The 18,582-nt window shown below is 46.0% G+C and overlaps 1 protein-coding gene across 1 annotated transcript in view; it reads left to right on the plus strand.

The window, feature by feature from the left end:
- Positions 1-18,582, plus strand: part of LOC139254081 (bile salt export pump-like) — a 111,831-nt gene that overhangs the window by 16,057 nt on the left and 77,192 nt on the right. The window contains exons 6-7 of the mRNA XM_070873630.1: positions 9,019-9,106; positions 13,302-13,435. Coding sequence (XP_070729731.1) covers positions 9,019-9,106; positions 13,302-13,435 — 222 coding nt within the window. The remainder of the gene's footprint in view (positions 1-9,018; positions 9,107-13,301; positions 13,436-18,582) is intronic.

Genomic DNA, 18,582 nt, shown 5'->3' on the forward strand with positions numbered 1-18,582 from the left:
ATTAAAGAGCAGTGCGATTTCCCTTCTGTTTAGGATGGGATTCTACTGTGCCTCCTGCTGCCCCACCTGGAGTGGGCAATAGATAAGAATTCATGTGCAATAATTCTCTTAAAGAGGCAGTGGACCTTCTGGAATTTCAAAGATATGGGGGGTGAAATTCATTATCGCCTCATTTGGGGGGTGGTAACATTCGGGAGGCGTGAGACTTAGCGGCAGGCACGGAAGTCCCGTCGCTCTCGAGACATTTGGGTTAGCACCTCTGGAAGGAAGTGGAGTACTAAATCAAGTGTTCCACTTCCTTCCAGGGGAGCTAACAGGCAAGGCGCCTCAGCAGCACTGCATACTGGGCCGTGCAGCGTTGCCTCGTGCGAGTTGCTCTTCCCTCACTTAAAGGGAAGGGCCCACGCTGCCTACTCTGCAGAAGGTAAACAGACCTCCCTGACCACCAGAGAGCAGGGAGGTGCCACACAATCAGCCCGGCACTCAAGCAGAGTGCTGGGCTAAGTGATCGCGGTTAGGATCCCGTGAAGAAAACGGAGCAGCAGTGGGAAACATAAGGTAAGTTTGCTTTCTTTTCCCCCTGGCCACCTCGCTTTTAAAATTCGCCCCAGTATCGGTTAGCTGCCCGATCCTCGCCTCCAGCAGCTGTCGGTGCTTTCACCCAGTGCTGCTGCAGGGGGCAAAAATGAATTTCGGGGTCGGGGCGTTAACGGGGCGATGCACGCGGCGATGGAGACACGATCTCCGGGCGCAGGAGATCGGAGCGCAATGCCGTGATGCTGCCGCTAAACTCCCATCCAATATGGCGTGAGTCGTTGGCAGTGTCGTGCCCGGGCGGTAAGGCATTCGTGCCCCGTTAGCGTCCCCTGAGAGTGCTAGTGGGAGGCGCAAATGCACCGAATTTCTAGCCCTTGTTTTTTTTTTTCATTTCTTTTGCTTTTACTGAAAATTTTTTTATATTGAATTTTTTATGTTTTTTATTCATTTTTAGAATTTTAGAATAGTGAAGAATTATTGTTTTGAAACAAAAAGGGCTGAACATTATCAAAGTTAGCAGCAAACCCTCTGTAATTTGAAGCAGGAAGAGCTTATAAAGGGCCTGTTACAATAAAAATGTAATGGAAGATCAGAAAGCAACATGACATCTTAATAGAACCTAAAGATCCACATAGTAATTACCAACTCAAATTAAAATTGAGGGCTCACTCTAAAGTGCCCAAAATATAGCATGCAATAGCTGTAATGGTATAAGATAAAAGAAGACATGCCAGGGAGATCAAGTATACCAAGGACATGTAAGAATTAGATGGTATTGATGCTGAGCTTGAACAAGGCCTGTGGTTTCATCTCCCTCTATTCCCTCCATGCAAGTATATTGAGCATAGCTTTCTCCAAGGAAGGCAAGGAAGGAAGACTTGTAATCTCTGAGCTTTCTTCCAGTTCAGATCCGTTCCCTTGTATTATCATAGAATCATACAGCACAGCTGGTGGCCATTCGGCCCGTCATGCCTGTGCCAGCAATTATGTGCCACATTATTGTGCAAGTAGTCTTGAGCTATTGTGAATAGCCCAACAGTGACAGATTTATGCCCTGCAGCCCATTCTGAGTGTCATTAAGTGACCGTACATCATGCAGCTAGGCTGCTTTATAATAATTTTAACTGCCAAGTCATTGAAAGGGTTTCAATTGTACATTGTAGATTAAATGTGTGCCCTACTAGAGTATGGACATGCATGACATGCAATTAAAGCACTATAAGGTTGTGTGAAGGCCTGGCTTGGGCCAGCAATACATATGGGGGCAACATTTCTGCAGTGTTCCCAATCATCCACCGTAATTTCGCGAAAGATCAAGTGAAATGGTGTAAACAGCTTCTCCGTGGTGTCCCTGATCTTCTAATAAAGTTACGACAGGAGTTTGGGCGAACTCTGGAAATGTTATCCCATGGAATAGATTGACAGGCAGCACTTTGTGGCGAGCATATTTTGACCAAGTTATCTGTTAAATAGCAGGATTGGGTCATCTGACAGTGTCAGTTTTCTTTACATGTGCCTCCTTCTTGCACATCTGTTCACAGCATTTTAATTTCTTCAGTTATTAAATGGGGATTCAGGTGCTGCATTGATACAGCAGTTGGGACTGGAGGCACATGGAGTGAGTCTGCCACTCACCTGGGGCTAAAGGCACATGAGGCTAGAACCTCAACTTTTATGCTTATCACCCAAAAATGGGCGTTATTTCCAGCGTGGGCGGAAAAAATAGGTTTTCAGATCGCCGGTTTCTCGCCATTCTCAAAGCACCTAGTTTCCATTTTTGAAAATCGGCGTTACCGCGAGTGATATGAAATGGACGGTAGCGTTAATTCATTTGACCTTCTGCCGTAAAGTGTGGCCGTCCTTAGCAATGGCATGGAAACGCTCGATTCCTGTGATTCAGGAGGTCAAGGGTCATCATGACATGCGCAGAAGAGGAGACAGAGAGAGGGAGCTCAGAGGGTCTGAAGGCGTGTGTGGGTGTGGTGTGGCTGCTTTGGGAGGAAGGAGGGAAACTTTAGAGCTTCACAGCAAGTAGGCAAACCAAAAGTAACTGTTACCAGCCACATATTTGCTCGAATTTGGCCTATAATGGAGAGAGAGGAGGGGGCATCACAGCACGCTGTGGAGACTGATGCTGGAGAGAGCAGTGAGGTGGGAGAGGAGCACATTGGAGGGCGCAAAAGAGCCAGGAGGTTCTCGGATGAGGCAAATGCCTCCCTCCTGCAGGAGGTCGAGGTACGCTTGGGTGATTTGACACAGAGAGGGCGTGGGAAGCCCACCCCAAGGCCTACCAGAGAATATGGACCGAGATAGCAGAGGTGGTCTCGTCAGTGACCAACGAGGTTCGTGAGGGCAACCAATGCCGCAAACGATGGAACGACCTTGTGGGATTCGCAAGAGTAAGTATTACATTGATTTACGTGTACTCATATATTTATATAATTTGACCTTGGCCATCATTTTCCAGTCCTCTTTGGATATGGGCATGGTGCCGGAGGATTGGAGGACTGTTAATGTAGTACTCTTGTTTAAGAAGGGAAAAAGGGATAGGCCGAGTAATTACAGGCCTGTCAGCCTAACATCAGTGGTGAGAAAATTATTGGAAAAAAATCACAATTTTGAAGGATAAATCTGCATTTGGATAGGCAAAGATTAATTAGGGACAGTTAGCACGGATTTGTTAAGGGAAGATCGTGTTTGACTAACTTGATTTAATTTTTTGAGGAGGTAACCAAGAGGGTCGATGAGGGTAGTGCATACGATGTAGTATATATGGACTTTAGCAAGGCTTTTGATAAGGTTCCGCATGGTAGACTGCTCATGAAGGTTAAAGCCCATGGGAATCAGGGCAAAGTGGCAAGTTGGATCCAAAAATGGCTTGGAGGTAGGAAGCAAAGGGTAATGATTGATGGATGTTTTTGTGACTGGAAGGATGTTTCCAGTGGGGTTCCACAGGGCTCAGTACTGGGTCACTTGCTTTTTGTGGTATATATCAATGATTTAGATTTGAATATAGGAAGTATGATTAAGAAGTTTGCAGATGACTCTAAAATTAGCTGTGTGGTTGATTACAAAGAGGAAAGTCATGGGGCTGCAGTAGGATATCAATCTACTGGTCAGGTGGGCAGAGCAGTGGCAAATGGAATTTAATTCAGAGAAGTGTGAGGTGATGCACTTTGGGAGGACTAATAAGGAACGGGTATACACATTAAGTGGTAGGCCACTTAATAGTGTAGATGAACAAAGGGACCTTGGAGTGCTTGTCCATAGATCCCTGAAAGTAACAGGCCGGGTGGATAAGGTGGTTAAGAAGGCACACAAAATGCTTGCCTTTATTGGCCAAGGCATAGAATATAAGAGCAGGGAGGTTATGCTTAAATTATATAATACTTTGGTTAGGCCACAGCTGGAGTACTGCATGCAGTTCTGGTCGCCGTATTATAGGAAGGACGTGATTGCACTAGAGAGGGTGCAGAGGAGATTTACTAGGATGCTGCCTGGAATGGAGAATCTTAGTTATGAGGAGAGATTGCATAGGCTGGGTTTGTTCTCATTGCAACAGAGGAGGTTGAGAGGAGACCTCATCGAGGTGTACAAAATATTGAGGGGTCTGGAAATAGTGGATAGTAAGGGTCGATTTCCATTGGTGGAGAAGCCTATTACAAGGGGGCATAGGTTTAAGGTGGTTGGTGGAAGGTTTAGAGGGGATTTGAGGGGGGTGCTTCTTTACGCAGAAGGTTGTGGGAATCTGGAACTCGCTGCCTGGAAGAGTGGTGGATGCAGAAACCCTCACCACTTTTAAGAGGTGGTTGGATGGGTACTTAAAGTGCAGTAACCTGCAGGGTTACAGACCTAGAGCTGGTAATTGGGATTAGACTAGATGACCTTTTGTTGGTCGGTGCAGATATAATGGTAAGTACTGCAGGGAATAGAATACGGCCAGGGTGATCTCCTGGATTAGTTTCGATCACCAGGATGGGTTGGAGAGGAATTTTCCCAGGTTTTTTCTCGCTAAATTGGCCTGGGTTTTTATCTGGTTTTTGCCTCTCCCAGGAGATCACATGGCTCCGGTTGGGGTGAAGTGTAGATGTTTTTAGTATAAGGGGTGTTGCAGTGGTGTGGGGCGGACTGGTTGGGCTGGGTGCTCTTTGCCTTTCCGTCATTGTTCATAGCTTTATATGTAACCTTTAGGGCTGCTGACCAAGGGCCGAGCGGCTCTTTGTCGGCCGGTGCAGACACAATGGGCCGAAATAGCCTCCTTCTGCATTGTAAATTTCTATGTTTCTATGGTTCTATGATTTGTAACAGTCATGAGTGACTATCATCAGATGTGAGGTCTTTCACTTTTACCGGGAATGTTTTACTCAAAGCCTGCGGTCACGGTGCACATCTTTAGGTAAAGAATGATCATTTTCATAATAATCATGATTACATCTGTCGGTTATGTGTTGTATCAGTCCCTGTGACAGTACCTAGCAATGATCACATGCCATGTCGTCCTGTCACCTTTTGCAGAAGAAGCTATCGACAATGAGGTCCGTACAGAGGCGAATGGGTGGGGGGCCACCAGTCACCAGCGACATCACTGAGATGGAGGAGCACTAGATGGCCTTGGGGTGGAATGGCTTCTGGACCGTGGCTCGCACTCATGGGAAGCACCTCCGGACAGCCACGGACGCATCTGTAGACCCTGAAGTGATGCCACGTGAGTAAAGTGTACACCATTGCGTGATGTAAAGTCAATAGATGCCGCACCCACTCATATCCGAACAATCATATATGATAGATGTTTTCTAAAATTGTCATAGAAATAATGATGGCCTAATGAAAATCATTGCAATGCAAATGTGTTGATGGTCATGAAATGTGATGTCTGCGATGATTTTGAGTGCGGTGGTGCTTTTGTTGTGCATATGCTGTGTGTAGCGCTGGACTCACCTTGTGACCCTAGCACCCCCTTCTCCTCTAATAACCTCATTTGTGTTTTGCAGTTCAGCCAGCAGCACATCCCAAGGCAAGACTACAGATGCCAGAAGGTGGGGGCGCGGGGCCCGACTCTCCGGACAATCCAACATCTGGTGCTGGGGAGCTCCGATTCTCATCCGTCAATCCACTGCGTCTGTTCTCCACGGATGAGAGTGCTGACTTCGAGGAACCTGCATCACCACGGTCCAGAAGCCATTCCACCCCAAGGCCATCTAGTGGTCCTCTGGTCATTCCCACCTCCACTCTGGAGATACCAGCCCCAAGCATCTCGCCACAGGGCACCCTATTTGTCCCCAGGACGGCGCCGACCCCACGGAGGTCTTGTGGACGCGGCAGGTCTGTTCCACGAGCGCCACATGACAGCGGAGAGATGGTACAGTTGTCGAGGAGGACTGTAGACATTGGTAACCAGCTCATCTAGCCATTGGGGGTCATATTCCAACAGCTGGCCACCATGACCAAGTACATTCTGCATATGACAGAGGCCCTGGATGCAATAGCCAGGAACACTGCTGGCACAGGCCTCCCAGTGGTCCCCGAGCGTGGCACTCCACCCCTAGGTTCCACACCACCACTGCGAACGACAGATGACAGCAAGGCCCAAGATCTTGCTCCTGCATCAGAGGATGTTGCCCCCTCGACACCCCCTGCTCCCATACCCGTGCAACCAACGCATCTGCCTTCATCCCCCCCAATGTGGCACCGCCTGAGGGGCTCCTCGGCCAGGTGCTGTGGAGCGAGGAGGGGAAGGGTAGACGTGGGGAGAATAAGGGGAGGGGGGAAGGAAAGTGAGGTGCATATCCACAGGTGATGGCTGCGTTATTTCTCCATCTGGGTGTATACAATTTGTTGTAACGTATGGAGGCTGAGGACCACGCTCCTGCTTTGCCTTTGTATTCTATGTTGCTGGACATGTTGAACATTTGATTGATGTCACTGGTGGTAAAATGGGGTGTGGGCAGGTGTTGGGTGTTATTGTCTGTGATACTTATGATTTCAGATCAATGTAGGTATAACATTTTTGTTATTGAACATAATCTTGTTGCGCATTGTTTCAGATAGCTGCACCGTTACACACTGGTGATTCCTTAACATGAAAGGGTTAAATACAACTTAACATCAATCAACGTAAACTTTAACTGGCACCAAGATGATGGGCACACCCCATTTTACCACCAGTGACATCTGAGCTGCACACACACAGCAGTGTGTCAGCGTTGTCACTCACAGCAACGCTCTTTCAGGCAAATCATTCAGATATCAGCTCCTCACGTAAGAGTCTTGCAGCTATGGAGCCAACACGGGTCCTTTTCTGCGGTGTAGAGGAGGTCGGTGGCATGGTTTCATAGCCAGCCTGTTTGTCTGGCCTTAGGTCAGCGTCCGGCCCCTCGTCGTCCTCTTCCTCTCTCTCCTGAGGTGGAGTATCAGTGCCTTCTGGCAATTCTTGGCCCCTCAAGATAGCCAGGTTGTGCAGCATCGAGCATACGACCACAAATTTACCTACTTGCTCAGGGTTGTATTGTAGCTCCCCTCCTGAGTGGTCAGGACATCTGAAGCTCTGCTTAAGCACAGTTATTGTTTGGTGGCCCCATTGCATTGAAAGTATAATAGCAATTGATCAGAAGCATTGATTTCCTCACTAAAATACACCTGGAGTAAAGCCCCAATAGTTCAGAGTCTGAAAATATATCTGTTCAGATGTTCACTTCACCTGAGAAGAACTCCAGAGTCAATGCAAACTCCCCCGAAGTTAAGGCAGCCTTTTGAATGAAGCGACCTGCAATTTTAAAAATGCCAGCCACACCGCTGGCGTTCGTTCAGAACAGGTTCACTTTTCCTGGGTGGTTTTTTGGGCGATATGTGTGCGAAGTGGTGAAAGTGACTGTGGGCGATCTCCTGGGTATTAGTTTCACCAAATGTGCTCTTTACGACAAAAAAAGTGGGCGGGCAGTATTATTGAATCTCGGCGTTAATTCCGTGCGGAAAGTAACGCTGGGCAATATTATGGGCATTGATATTGCCCATTCTTTTGATTCTGCCCAAAAAAAGTGGACGGGTGGTAATATTTTTTCCCAGTGTTAAGCACATGGGGGAAATAACGCTCGGCGATAAGTTTCCTAAAATGCCCATCAGTTTCCATTTTGTGCCAAAATGGGCGATAAATGGGCGTTATATGTCATTTCAGCGATAAAATGGACGTTAAGTGGCCGTTAAGCATGCAAAAAAAGTGGCGGTTCTAGCCCAAGGAGTGAGTCTGCCACTCACCTGAGGCTGGAGGCACATGGAGTGAGTCTGCCACTCACCTGAGGCTGGAGGCACATGGAGTGAGGCTGCCACTCACCTGAGGCTGGAGGCACATGGAGTGAGGCTGCCACTCACCTGAGGCTGGAGGCACATGGAGTGAGGCTGCCACTCACCTGAGGCTGGAGGCACATGTGTGAGGCTGCCACTCACCTGAGGCTGGAGGCACATGGAGTGAGGCTGCTACTCACCTGAGGCTGGAGGCACATGGAGTGAGGCTGCCACTCACCTGAGGCTGGAGGCACATGGAGTGAGGCTGCCACTCACCTGAGGCTGGAGGCACATGGAGTGAGTCTGCCACTCACCTGAGGCTGGAGGCACATGGAGTGAGGCTGCCACTCACCTGAGGCTGGAGGCACATGGAGTGAGGCTGCCACTCACCTGAGGCTGGAGGCACATGGAGTGAGGCTGCCACTCATCTGATGAAAGCGGTCAGAGGTCTTGTTACCATATTTGTGGCAAGTTGCCTGAACATTTGGAGAAACTTGTCAATGAGGTGGGAAGGACAAGAAATGCGGTTAAATTATGTTAGCGGGGGGAGGCGACCTCGAGGGAGGGCTATGGACAGTAAGGCATCAGGTGGCTCAATATTTATGGTATCAGAAGCCTTAATGCTCCTCCTGACCCCACAAGAATTGCTAAAAAATCTAACTGTCCCATTTTTGGAGCAGCTTCCAGCAGTCCCTTTAAGGACCCCAGTTTGGGCCGGTCTACCTCCAGTACCATTATTAAAATTGTGTTGTTGTTATTAAAGTGAAGAATTACATCGATCTGGAATCTAACATCCAATGGCTAGCACTCCCAGGTCAGGTATAGCATAGGTTAGTAGTAGGATGGTGCTATCAACAAGTTTGATGATTTACCAAATTCCAGCAAGTTAAGAACGATTATGGTGAAATGTATTTTGTGCAAATTCCCATTGTATTTTAAGAAAACCTAAAACATTATGTGACAGGACATTCTTACTAATATTTCATTATGAATTTCTAATAAATCAACAAGATGTTATGAAAAACTGATCTTTCTTTCACAGAAGTCCATGGTGGATTGTACTTTATGTTATGACATAATTAAGAATCATATATTGAAAGTTGGCTTTGCACAAATTATATGAATAAGATTGCTAACAGTACAAAGCATATCTCAGCAATAATTGAAACATGAAATCCATAATTTTTGTTGTTGTCTTTTCAGGGTCTTGGACATTGAGAAAGAATTGACCATGTTTGCTTTTTATTACATTGGAATAGGAGTATCTGTGTTATTACTAGGGTACTGTCAAGTAAGTTTTAATGATGAATCTCATTTTCAACTGATAATTTCTAATAATTGATCATCAATTATGGCATGGTTTCTAAATTGACAAATATTTTCATCCTGCAGTTAAACTGAAAATGTTTTCTGTTGTGCAATCTTCTTCTTCTTAGGCAGTTCCTCGGAGTCGAGGATGACTTGCTTCCACACGAATATGAGTTCTCAGGTGACTGATGAGTCCAATGCGGGATCTACAGTCTCTGTCACAGATAGGGCAGATGGTGGTTGAGGGGACGGGTGGGTGGGGTGCCGTGCGCTCCTTCCGCTGTTTGCACTTGGTGTCTACTTGCTCCTGGCGAAGAGACTCAAGGTGTTTGGCGCCTTCCCGGATGCTTCTCCTCCACTTTGAGTGGTCTTGGGCCAGGGATTCCCAGGTGTCGGTGGGGATGTTGCACTTTTTCAAGGAGGCTTTGAGGGTGTCCTAGAAGCTTTTCCTCTGCCCACCGCTTGTCGTGGACTTTGTCATCGACGTCTACCCTTGTTGACAGTAGACTCCCAAGGTATGGAAAATTGTCCACGTTGTCCATGGCCTCATCATGAATCTTGATAATCGGGGCGCTGTACTGTGTGGCGGGGGCAGGTTGGTCGAGAACCTTTGTCTTACGGATGTTAGTGTAGGGCCCATATTCTCATAAGCTTCAGTGAAGGTGTTGACATTGGTTTGGTGTTCGCAGTGTGCGCAGATGCAAGCATTGTCTGCATACTGTAATTCAATGACGGAGGGTGGGACCACTTTAGATCTGTACTGGAGGTGACGGAGGTTGAACAGTTTCCCGTTTGTTCTGTAGATTAGCTCCACTCCAGCGGGGAGCTTATTGAGGGTGAGATGGAGCATTGCAGTATTGCAGGGGTTACTGCTGATCCCACCATTTGTCTTGAATTTGACACACGGTGAAGATCATGTCCATTGTGTCCCTTAGTGAGCGGAATCCACATTGCGACTCTGGGAGGAACTCTTCAGCCACTGGGAGAAGGCGATTGAGGATGATTCTTGCGATAACTTTCTCTGTGGCAGACAGTAGGGAAACTCCTCTGTAATTACCGCAATCGGACTTGTCACCTTTCTTGAAGATCGTCATGATTACAGCGTCTCTGAGATCCCCTGGCATGCTCGCCTTCTTCCAAATAAGAGAAATGTGTTCATGGATTCGCGCCAATAGTGCTTCTCCGCCATGCTTTAGAGCTTCGGCGGGGATTCCATCTGCTCCTGAGGCCTTGTTGTTCTTCAGCTGTCGGATGGCCTTTTCAACCTCATGCCGGGCTGGGGTTGTGCTGAGGTGGTGGCGGGTAGCATGCTGCGGGATGGAGTCGAGGACACTCGCGCCGAAGACAGAGTCTTGGTTAAGGAAATTGTCGAAATGCTCCTTCCAGCGGGCACTGACTGCCTCTCTGTCCTTGATGTGTACCTCTCCATTCTTGGCTCTCAATAGGGTAGGACCTTGGGTGCTTGGGCCGTGGGTGGTCTTGACTGCGCTAAAGAATCCACGCATGTCATGGTTGTCGGCTAGTTGTTGGATCTCCTGCGCTTTTTCCACCCACCATCTGTTCTTTAGGTCGCAAGTTTTATGTTGGGCCTCGGCCTTCAGACGTCTATAGAGCTGCTATCTTGCTGCTATGTTGCTGTTTCCAGTTCAAGACTGCCTTGCACTTGCGGCTTATTAGTTCCTGGATCTCCGAGTCGTTCTTGTCGAACCAGTCTTGATGTTTCCAAGCATCTCTTTACAGGTGCTAATTATGGAGGCCTTGAGAGCAGACCAGGCACTGTGGACACTCTGCATCTCCGGTTCACTGGAAGTCTTCAGATTAGTTGTGAGGTGTTGGCTGAATAGGGCTTTCTTAGCAGGGTCTTTGAGTGCTCCAGCGTTGATTTTCCTATGGCATCGTTTCTGTTGCCGCCGCCATTTTGGGGATACATTGATGGGAATGACAGAGCAGATTAGGCGGTGATCAGTTCAGCAGTTGTCAGCTCCTGTCATGGCACAGGTGATGAGGACGTCCTTGTGGTCCCTCACTCGGACGATGACGTAGTCAAGCAGATGGCAGTGCTTGGAGCGAGGGTGCTGCCATGAGGCCTTGTACTTGTCTCTCTGATGGAACAAGTTGTTGGGTATGATAAGACCATGTTCTAAGCATTTCGTCAGGAGGAGGGTGCCATTGGGTGTGGCTTTCTCTGCAGATCACACCTCCCTAGAGGTCTTTGTCCTTTCCAACTCTGGCGTTAAAGTCGACAGGAGGATCAGCTTGTTGCCCGTTGGGACTCAGGTCAGGGATTGTTCAAGGCTGGAGTAGAATTCCTCTTTGGTCTCGTCTGTAGCTTCCGGTGTTGGGCGCACGCACTGATGACCGTAGCACACTGGTTCTGGGCTAGGGTGAGCTGAAGGATCATGAGGCATTTGTTTATCCTGCAAGGGGAATTTTTGAGACGCCCAACTGGCTCATTTTTTATGGCAAAGCCTACCCCATGGAGGCAGCGTTCTTCTTCTGGTTTACCTTTCCCGAAGAAGGTATAACCACCACCTTGTTCCTTGAGCTGGCCTTTCCCTGCCCGCCGAGTCTAGCTTACGGCGGCGATGTCTATGTCGAATCATTTGAGTTCCCGAGCAACAATAGCAGTGTGACATTCCAGTCTGTCACTGTTGGGGTTTTCCATGAAGGTCCTGACGTTCCAAGTCCTGAACTTCATTTTAAAAGTTGGAAGATGCCTGTGCATAAGTTCTTTTAACGTGGGGTGGCCGTTGCATATCATCTATTACATGCCGCAGGGATCAGTGCTGGGACCCCAACTATTTACAATCTATATTAACGACTTGGAAGAAGGGACTGAATGTAATGTAGCCAAGTTTGCTGACGATCCAAAGATGGGAGGAAAAGCAATGTGTGAGGAGGACACAAAAAATCTGCTAAAGGACATAGACAGGCTAAGTGAGTGGGCAAAAATTTGGCAGATGGAGTATAATGTTGGAAAGTATGAGATCATGCACTTTGGCAGAAAAAAAATCAAAGAGCAAGTTATTATTTAAATGGAGAAAGATTGCAAAGTGCCGCAGTACAGCGGGACCTGGGGGTACTTGTGCATGAAACACAAAAGAATAGTATGCAGGTACAGCAAGTGATCAGGAAGGCCAATGGTATCTTGGCCTTTATTGCAAAGGGGATGGAGTATAAAAGCAGGGAAGTCTTTCTACAGTTATATAAGGTATTGGTGAGGCCACACCTGGAATACTGCGTGCAGTTTTGGTTTCCATATTTATGAAAGGATATACTTGCTTGGGAGGCAGTTCAGAGAAGATTCACTAGGTTGATTCCAGGGATGAGGGGGTTGACTTATGAGGAAAGGTTGAGTCGGTTGGGCCTCTACTCATTGGAATTCAGAAGAATGAGAGATGATCTTATCGAAATGTATAAGATTATGAGGGGGCTTGACAAGGTGGATGCAGAGAGGATATTTCCACTGCTAGGGGAGACTAGAACTAGGGGGCATAATCTTAGAATCACTAAATCGACTGATTGGTAAGAAATAATTTCAGTAAATGTACCATCTCTGAAAAAGAATAAAATCAAAACAAACACATTATACTTTTTCAATGATGGTAAAACTCCTTTTTTAATTTACTATTTTACAAATAGGGAGAGGAAATTGGCTCAGATGTCGACTTGTATCTTCAGTTTTGCAGAATTGTATTTCAAATCTACAGCCACAGCTCTTCACTTCAGAACTGGTCACTAGAAATACATTCCATTTGAAGAAAAGAACCTGACATCCTGCTCAATCCCTACAAGTCCACGAAAACTTTACGGGACTGAAATTCCTGGAACGGCAGGGCTGACAGCAGCACCAATAACGGCACTCATTGGCCATTGGCCCCACAGGGGAGTGAGGAATTTCAGAGCTGAAATTTACACTCTCCATTGGGGCAGTAAACATGTTCTGGCTGAGGATCAAATACATCTTCAACATAAATAATCAATTTTACAACAGCTGTTTTCCTACTGTTGCCATTAAGAAACTGTCATTGTGGGCCCCACTTCTGTCAAAATGTTATCCTGACACTCAACATGCAACTTGCGTTAAACTCATAAACTCACCCATCATGTTGGAAAAGCTGAGGGTAGTAGCGAATATGAATCTACTTGCATAATTTTGTCATATCTACCTTTTCCAGATATGCTTCTGGGTCACAGCAGCAGCCCGGCAGATTCAAAAGATAAGAAAAGCTTACTTCAAACAAATTATGAGAATGGAGATTGGTTGGTTTGACTGTAATTCTACTGGAGAATTGAACACAAGGATGTCAGAGTAAGTATTTGATTTAAGTTCATAAACAGCTTTACCCTTTCTATAAAAACAATGTTCCAATAAAGATTAATAATGGCTATACAACCAATGCCACCAATAATAATTACAACTTAATAAAATAGAAGTAATGGAGAAAGACTTTAAATAATTCACTTGTTTTACATTATATGTGTGGTAGTATAAAGTGCAATAGATAATTACAGCTAGTATTTTTGAACTGCTATAAGCAATCATATTTGAGGATATTAATAAACCATGACCTTACTCCTGGCCAATTAGAAGACATCTGTCATCGTTAAATGCTATTCGAGGAATAACAGGGCCTGCAAGGGGAAGAATTTCTCTGGTTCCTTTGTGACATTCCAATTACAATCAAAAAGATGTTCACCTTGGGCAGACATCGGGCGGGTGATGGGCAGTGGGCAAGCCAATTGTGCCACCTCACCTAATGTCCTCAGTGAGAAGCACGAGCCACTTTGATAGCTGAACCTTATTTACATAATGCTAGCGAGCTGCGAGCATTGAATCAGTGCTTGTAGGCAGCTGGCTGGTTGAGGGCTGCAGGAAATCCAGCAACTCCTTTGAGGAGCTAAGTCAGAAGTTCAATATTAAGCACTGGAAGCAGGGGACCAGTTGGCATGTAGAGGCTGGCAGCAGGCTGGAATAATTTTGTGGGAGCAGGAACATTCATGCTTTGAGAATAGCTGGTTAGGCTGCTCAAAGCTTAATACCAATGGGCATGCTCTGCCCTTTGGCTCCTCAATATTGCTTTGGGGTCCTTCAGGCTGCATTTTTTAAATAAGCTCCTATCTGAAACAGTCGGACGCCTGGGCCACCCATGTGAAAGCCGAAACAACATACAGACAAGTGGATTAGGAGTGGGAACAAGGCGGTAACTTCAGCCCATGCTTTATGGAGCGCTACTATTCTGTTCCCATCCGAAAATAGGCTGAAAATCAGATTTGTTAATGATGCCACTACGTAAAATGTGAAAACTATATTCTTCACCACAGACCCTTTGGTTTTACATCTTGTCATGCCCCACTACTTTCCTCCATCCTTGCAAGAAAGTAACTGGTCTCCATTCTGTGCCTCAGTATAATGGTGCCGCTGATATCCAATACTTTCAACATGGGAACTCCAGACATTAGCTTGTCTTACTGCTCCATGGCACACAGGTTGCAATTGCAACTGTGCTTAAAATAAATGAATGAATAAGAGCAAGATTATGACCACGCTTTCATAGAAAACATAGAGACATAGAAAATAGGTGCAGGAGTAGGCCATTTAGCCCTTCAAGCCTGCACCACCATTCAATATCATGGCTGATCATTCCCTCAGTACACCTTTCCTGCTTTCTCTTCATACCCCTTGATCCCTTTAGCCGGAAGGCCCATATCTAACTCCCTCTTGAATATATCCAACGAACTGGCATCAACAATTCTCTGCGGTAGGGAATTCCACAGGTTAACAACTCTGAGCGACGAAGTTTCTCCTCATCTCAGTCCTAAATGGCTTACCCCTTATCCTTAGACTGTGACTCCTGGTTCTGGACTTCCACAAAATCGGGAACATTCTTCCTGCATCTAACCTGTCCAGGCCCGTCAGAATTTTATATGTTTCTATGAGATCCCCTCTCATTCTTCTAAACTCCAGTGAATACAGGCCCAGTCGATCCAGTCTCTCCTCATATGTCAGTCCTGCCATCCCGGGAATCAGTCTGATGAACCTTCGCTGCACTTCCTCAATAGCAAGAACGTCCTTCCTCAGATTAGGAGACCAAAATTGATCACAATATTCCAGGTGAAGCCTCACCAAGGCCCTGTACAACTGCAATAAGACTTCCCTGCTCCTATACTCAAATCCCCTAGCTATGAAGGCCAACATACCATTTGCCTTCTTCACTGCCTGCTGTACCTGCATGCCAACTTTCAATGACTGATGTACCATGATACCCAGGTCTCGTTGCACCTCCCCTTTTCTTAATCTGCCACCATTCAGATAATATTCTGCCTTTATGTTTTTACCACCAAAGTGGATAACCTCACATTTATCCACATTATGCTGCATCTGCCATGCATTTGCCCACTCACCTAACCTGTCCAAATCAACTTGCAGCCTCTTAGCATCCTCCTCACAACTCACACCGCCACCCAGCTTAGTGTCATCTGCAAACTTGGAGATATTACACTCAATTCCTTCCTCTAAATCACTGATGTATATTGTAAATAGCTAGGGTCCCAGCACTGAGCCCTGTGGCACCCCACTAGTCACTGCCTGCCATTCTGAAAAGGATCCGTTTATCCCGACTCTCTGCTTCCTGTCTGCCAACCAGTTCTCTATCCACGTCAATACATTACCCCCAATACCATGTGCTTTAATTTTGCACACCAATCTCTTGTGTGGGACCTTGTCAAAAGCTTTTTGAAAGTCCAAATACACCACATCCACGGGTTCTCCCTTGTCTCATTTCCATTCTCCCTTCTCACTAGTTACATCCTCAAAAAATTCTAAAAGATTTGTCAAGCATGATTTCCCTTTCATAAATCCATGCTGACTTGGACCGATCCTGTCACTGCTTTCCAAATGCGATGCTATTTCATCTTTAATAATTGATTCCAACATTTTCCCCACTACTGATGTCAGGCTAACCAATCGATAATTACCCGTTTTCTCTCTCCCTCCTTTTTCAAAAAGTGGTGTTACATTAGCTACCTTCCAGTGCATAGGAACTGATCCAGAGTCGATAGACTGTTGGGAAATGATCACCGATGCATCCACTATTTCTAGGGCAACTTCCTTAAGTACTCTGGGATGCAGACTATCAGGCCCTGGGGATTTATCGGCCTTCAATCCCATCAATTTCTCTCACACAATTTCCTGACTAATAAGGATTTCCTTCAGTTCTTCCTTCTCGCTAGATCCTCGGTCCCCTAGTATTTCCGGAAGGTTATTTGTGTCTTCCTTCGTAGACAGAACCAAAGTATTTGTTCAATTGGTCTGCCATTTCTCTGTTCCTCATTATAAATTCAGCTGATTCTGACTGCAAGGGACTTACGTTTGTATTCACTAATCTCTTTCTCTTCACATATCTATAGAAGCTTTTGCAGTCAGTTTTTATGTTCCCAGCAAGCTTTCACTCATGCTCTATTTTCCCCCTCCTAATTAAACACTTTGTCCTGCTCTGCTGGATTCTAAATTTCTCCCAGTCCTCAGGTTTGCTGCTTTTTCTGGCCAATTTATTTGCCTCTTCCTTGGATTTAACACTATCCTTAATTTCCCTTGTTAGCCACGGTTGAGCCACCTTCCCTGTTTTATTTTTACTCCAGACAGGGATGTACAATTGTTGAAGTTCATCCATGTGATCTTTAAATGTCTGCCATTGCCTATCCACAGTCAACCCTTTAAGTATCATTCGCCAGACTATTCTAGCCAATTCATGTCTCATACCATCGAAATTACTTTTCCTTAAGTTCAGTACCCTAGTCTCTGAATTAACCGTGTCACTCTCCATCTTAATAAAGAATTCTACCATATTATGGTCACTCTTCCCCAAAGGGCCTCGCACAACAAGATTGCCAATCAGTCCTTTCTCATTCGACATCACCCAATCTAGGATGGCCAGCCCTCTAGTTGGTTCCTCGACATATTGGTCTAGAAAACCATCCCTAATACACTCCAGGAAATGCTCCTCCACCGCATTGCTACCAGTTTGGTTAACCCAATCTGTATGTAGATTAAAGTCGCTCATGATAACTGCCGTACCTTTATTGCACGCATCCCTAATTTCTTGTTTGATGCTGTCCCCAACCTCACTACTACTGTTTGGTGGTCTGTACACAACTCCCACTAGCGTTTTCTGCCCTTTGGTGTTCCGCAGCTCCACCCATACCGATTCCACATCATCCAGGCTAATGTCCTTCCTTACTATTGCGTTAATTTCCTCTTTAACCAGCAATGCTACCCGACCTCCTTTTCCTTTCTGTCTATCCTTCCTGAATGTTGAATACTGTCGAAATCTCGACCTCCGATAAACACCTTCAGCTCCGGCAGAAGTTTCTTTAATTTACTTGCTAGCAAGGGAAAGGTCACACTCAGTCAATGGCTAAGTGAACACCTCCGCAATGGTACAATTTCACGAGATATTTATACAGTAAAACCCAAGTTATGGCCTCTCCCTGTGTATTGGCTCTGTCTCGCAGTCAGTGAATATAGATAAAGAGTTAATTACTACATCCTTGTCCTGACATGGTTTCCAGATATTTTCTTTTGTCAGGGTTATTAGTTGGCCAGCCGGCCATTACTCGATGAGAGTGTGGTAATGAGCTATTACCTGCCTTGCATTGTGTCAGGATGGTCCAGTTTCCTGGTCAGTTATCTTTTTTCGTCAAATGGATGAGGTCTCTACAAGAGATAATGGCTGGTGGTTTGAGTACTTTGAAAAGGGTGGGGTGGAGTGGAACTGGTGTCGTATAGACAATAGAGAGCACCATGGGTGGTACTTGTCTTCAGCAGGACTTGTCTCCAAGCTGTCTGGTGGCCATCAGCCATTTCAAGCCAGGTTTAGCTGTTTATGCAAGCCGACTGCTTTATGCAGAAATTTCTGGAAGGACCAGGACTCCATTTTGTTATATATTGCAAAGGGCACAAAAATACCGTGTGGTATCAGCTTAGATAAAAATACATTTCCACATTCCCCCATTTTGTCCTTCACAAGGACAACTTAATCCATTCTGATTTACAGTCTCTCTATTTCCATTTCCACACAAGAGCCTTCAGTAGTTATTGCTACCATAACTCTAGCCGTGGTCTCGGTAGGTAACATGGTTTTTCCCACCCTGGCACAGCAACACTTAACCAAGACAAATAATAGATATAGGGCGAAGGCTATCAGCAGGAATATGATCAAACCCTGTACCACAGATCTCGCTAGGGGTCCCAACCATCCCGATGCCCAACCCCACAAGGTGATACTGTCCTGGCCAACTGTGTGTTTATACTCTATTACCTTTTTCCTAATGTATTCAGCTAGACTGCCGATTTCTTCTGATTTATCCTGGATATACGTACAGCATTCTCCACCTATTAATGCGCATGTCCCTCCTTCCTTGGCTAGGAGATAATCTAAGGCCATACAATTTTGGAGA

The sequence above is a fragment of the Pristiophorus japonicus genome, chromosome 3, assembly GCF_044704955.1.
Source record: "Pristiophorus japonicus isolate sPriJap1 chromosome 3, sPriJap1.hap1, whole genome shotgun sequence".
NCBI classification, from domain to species: Eukaryota; Metazoa; Chordata; class Chondrichthyes; family Pristiophoridae; genus Pristiophorus; species Pristiophorus japonicus.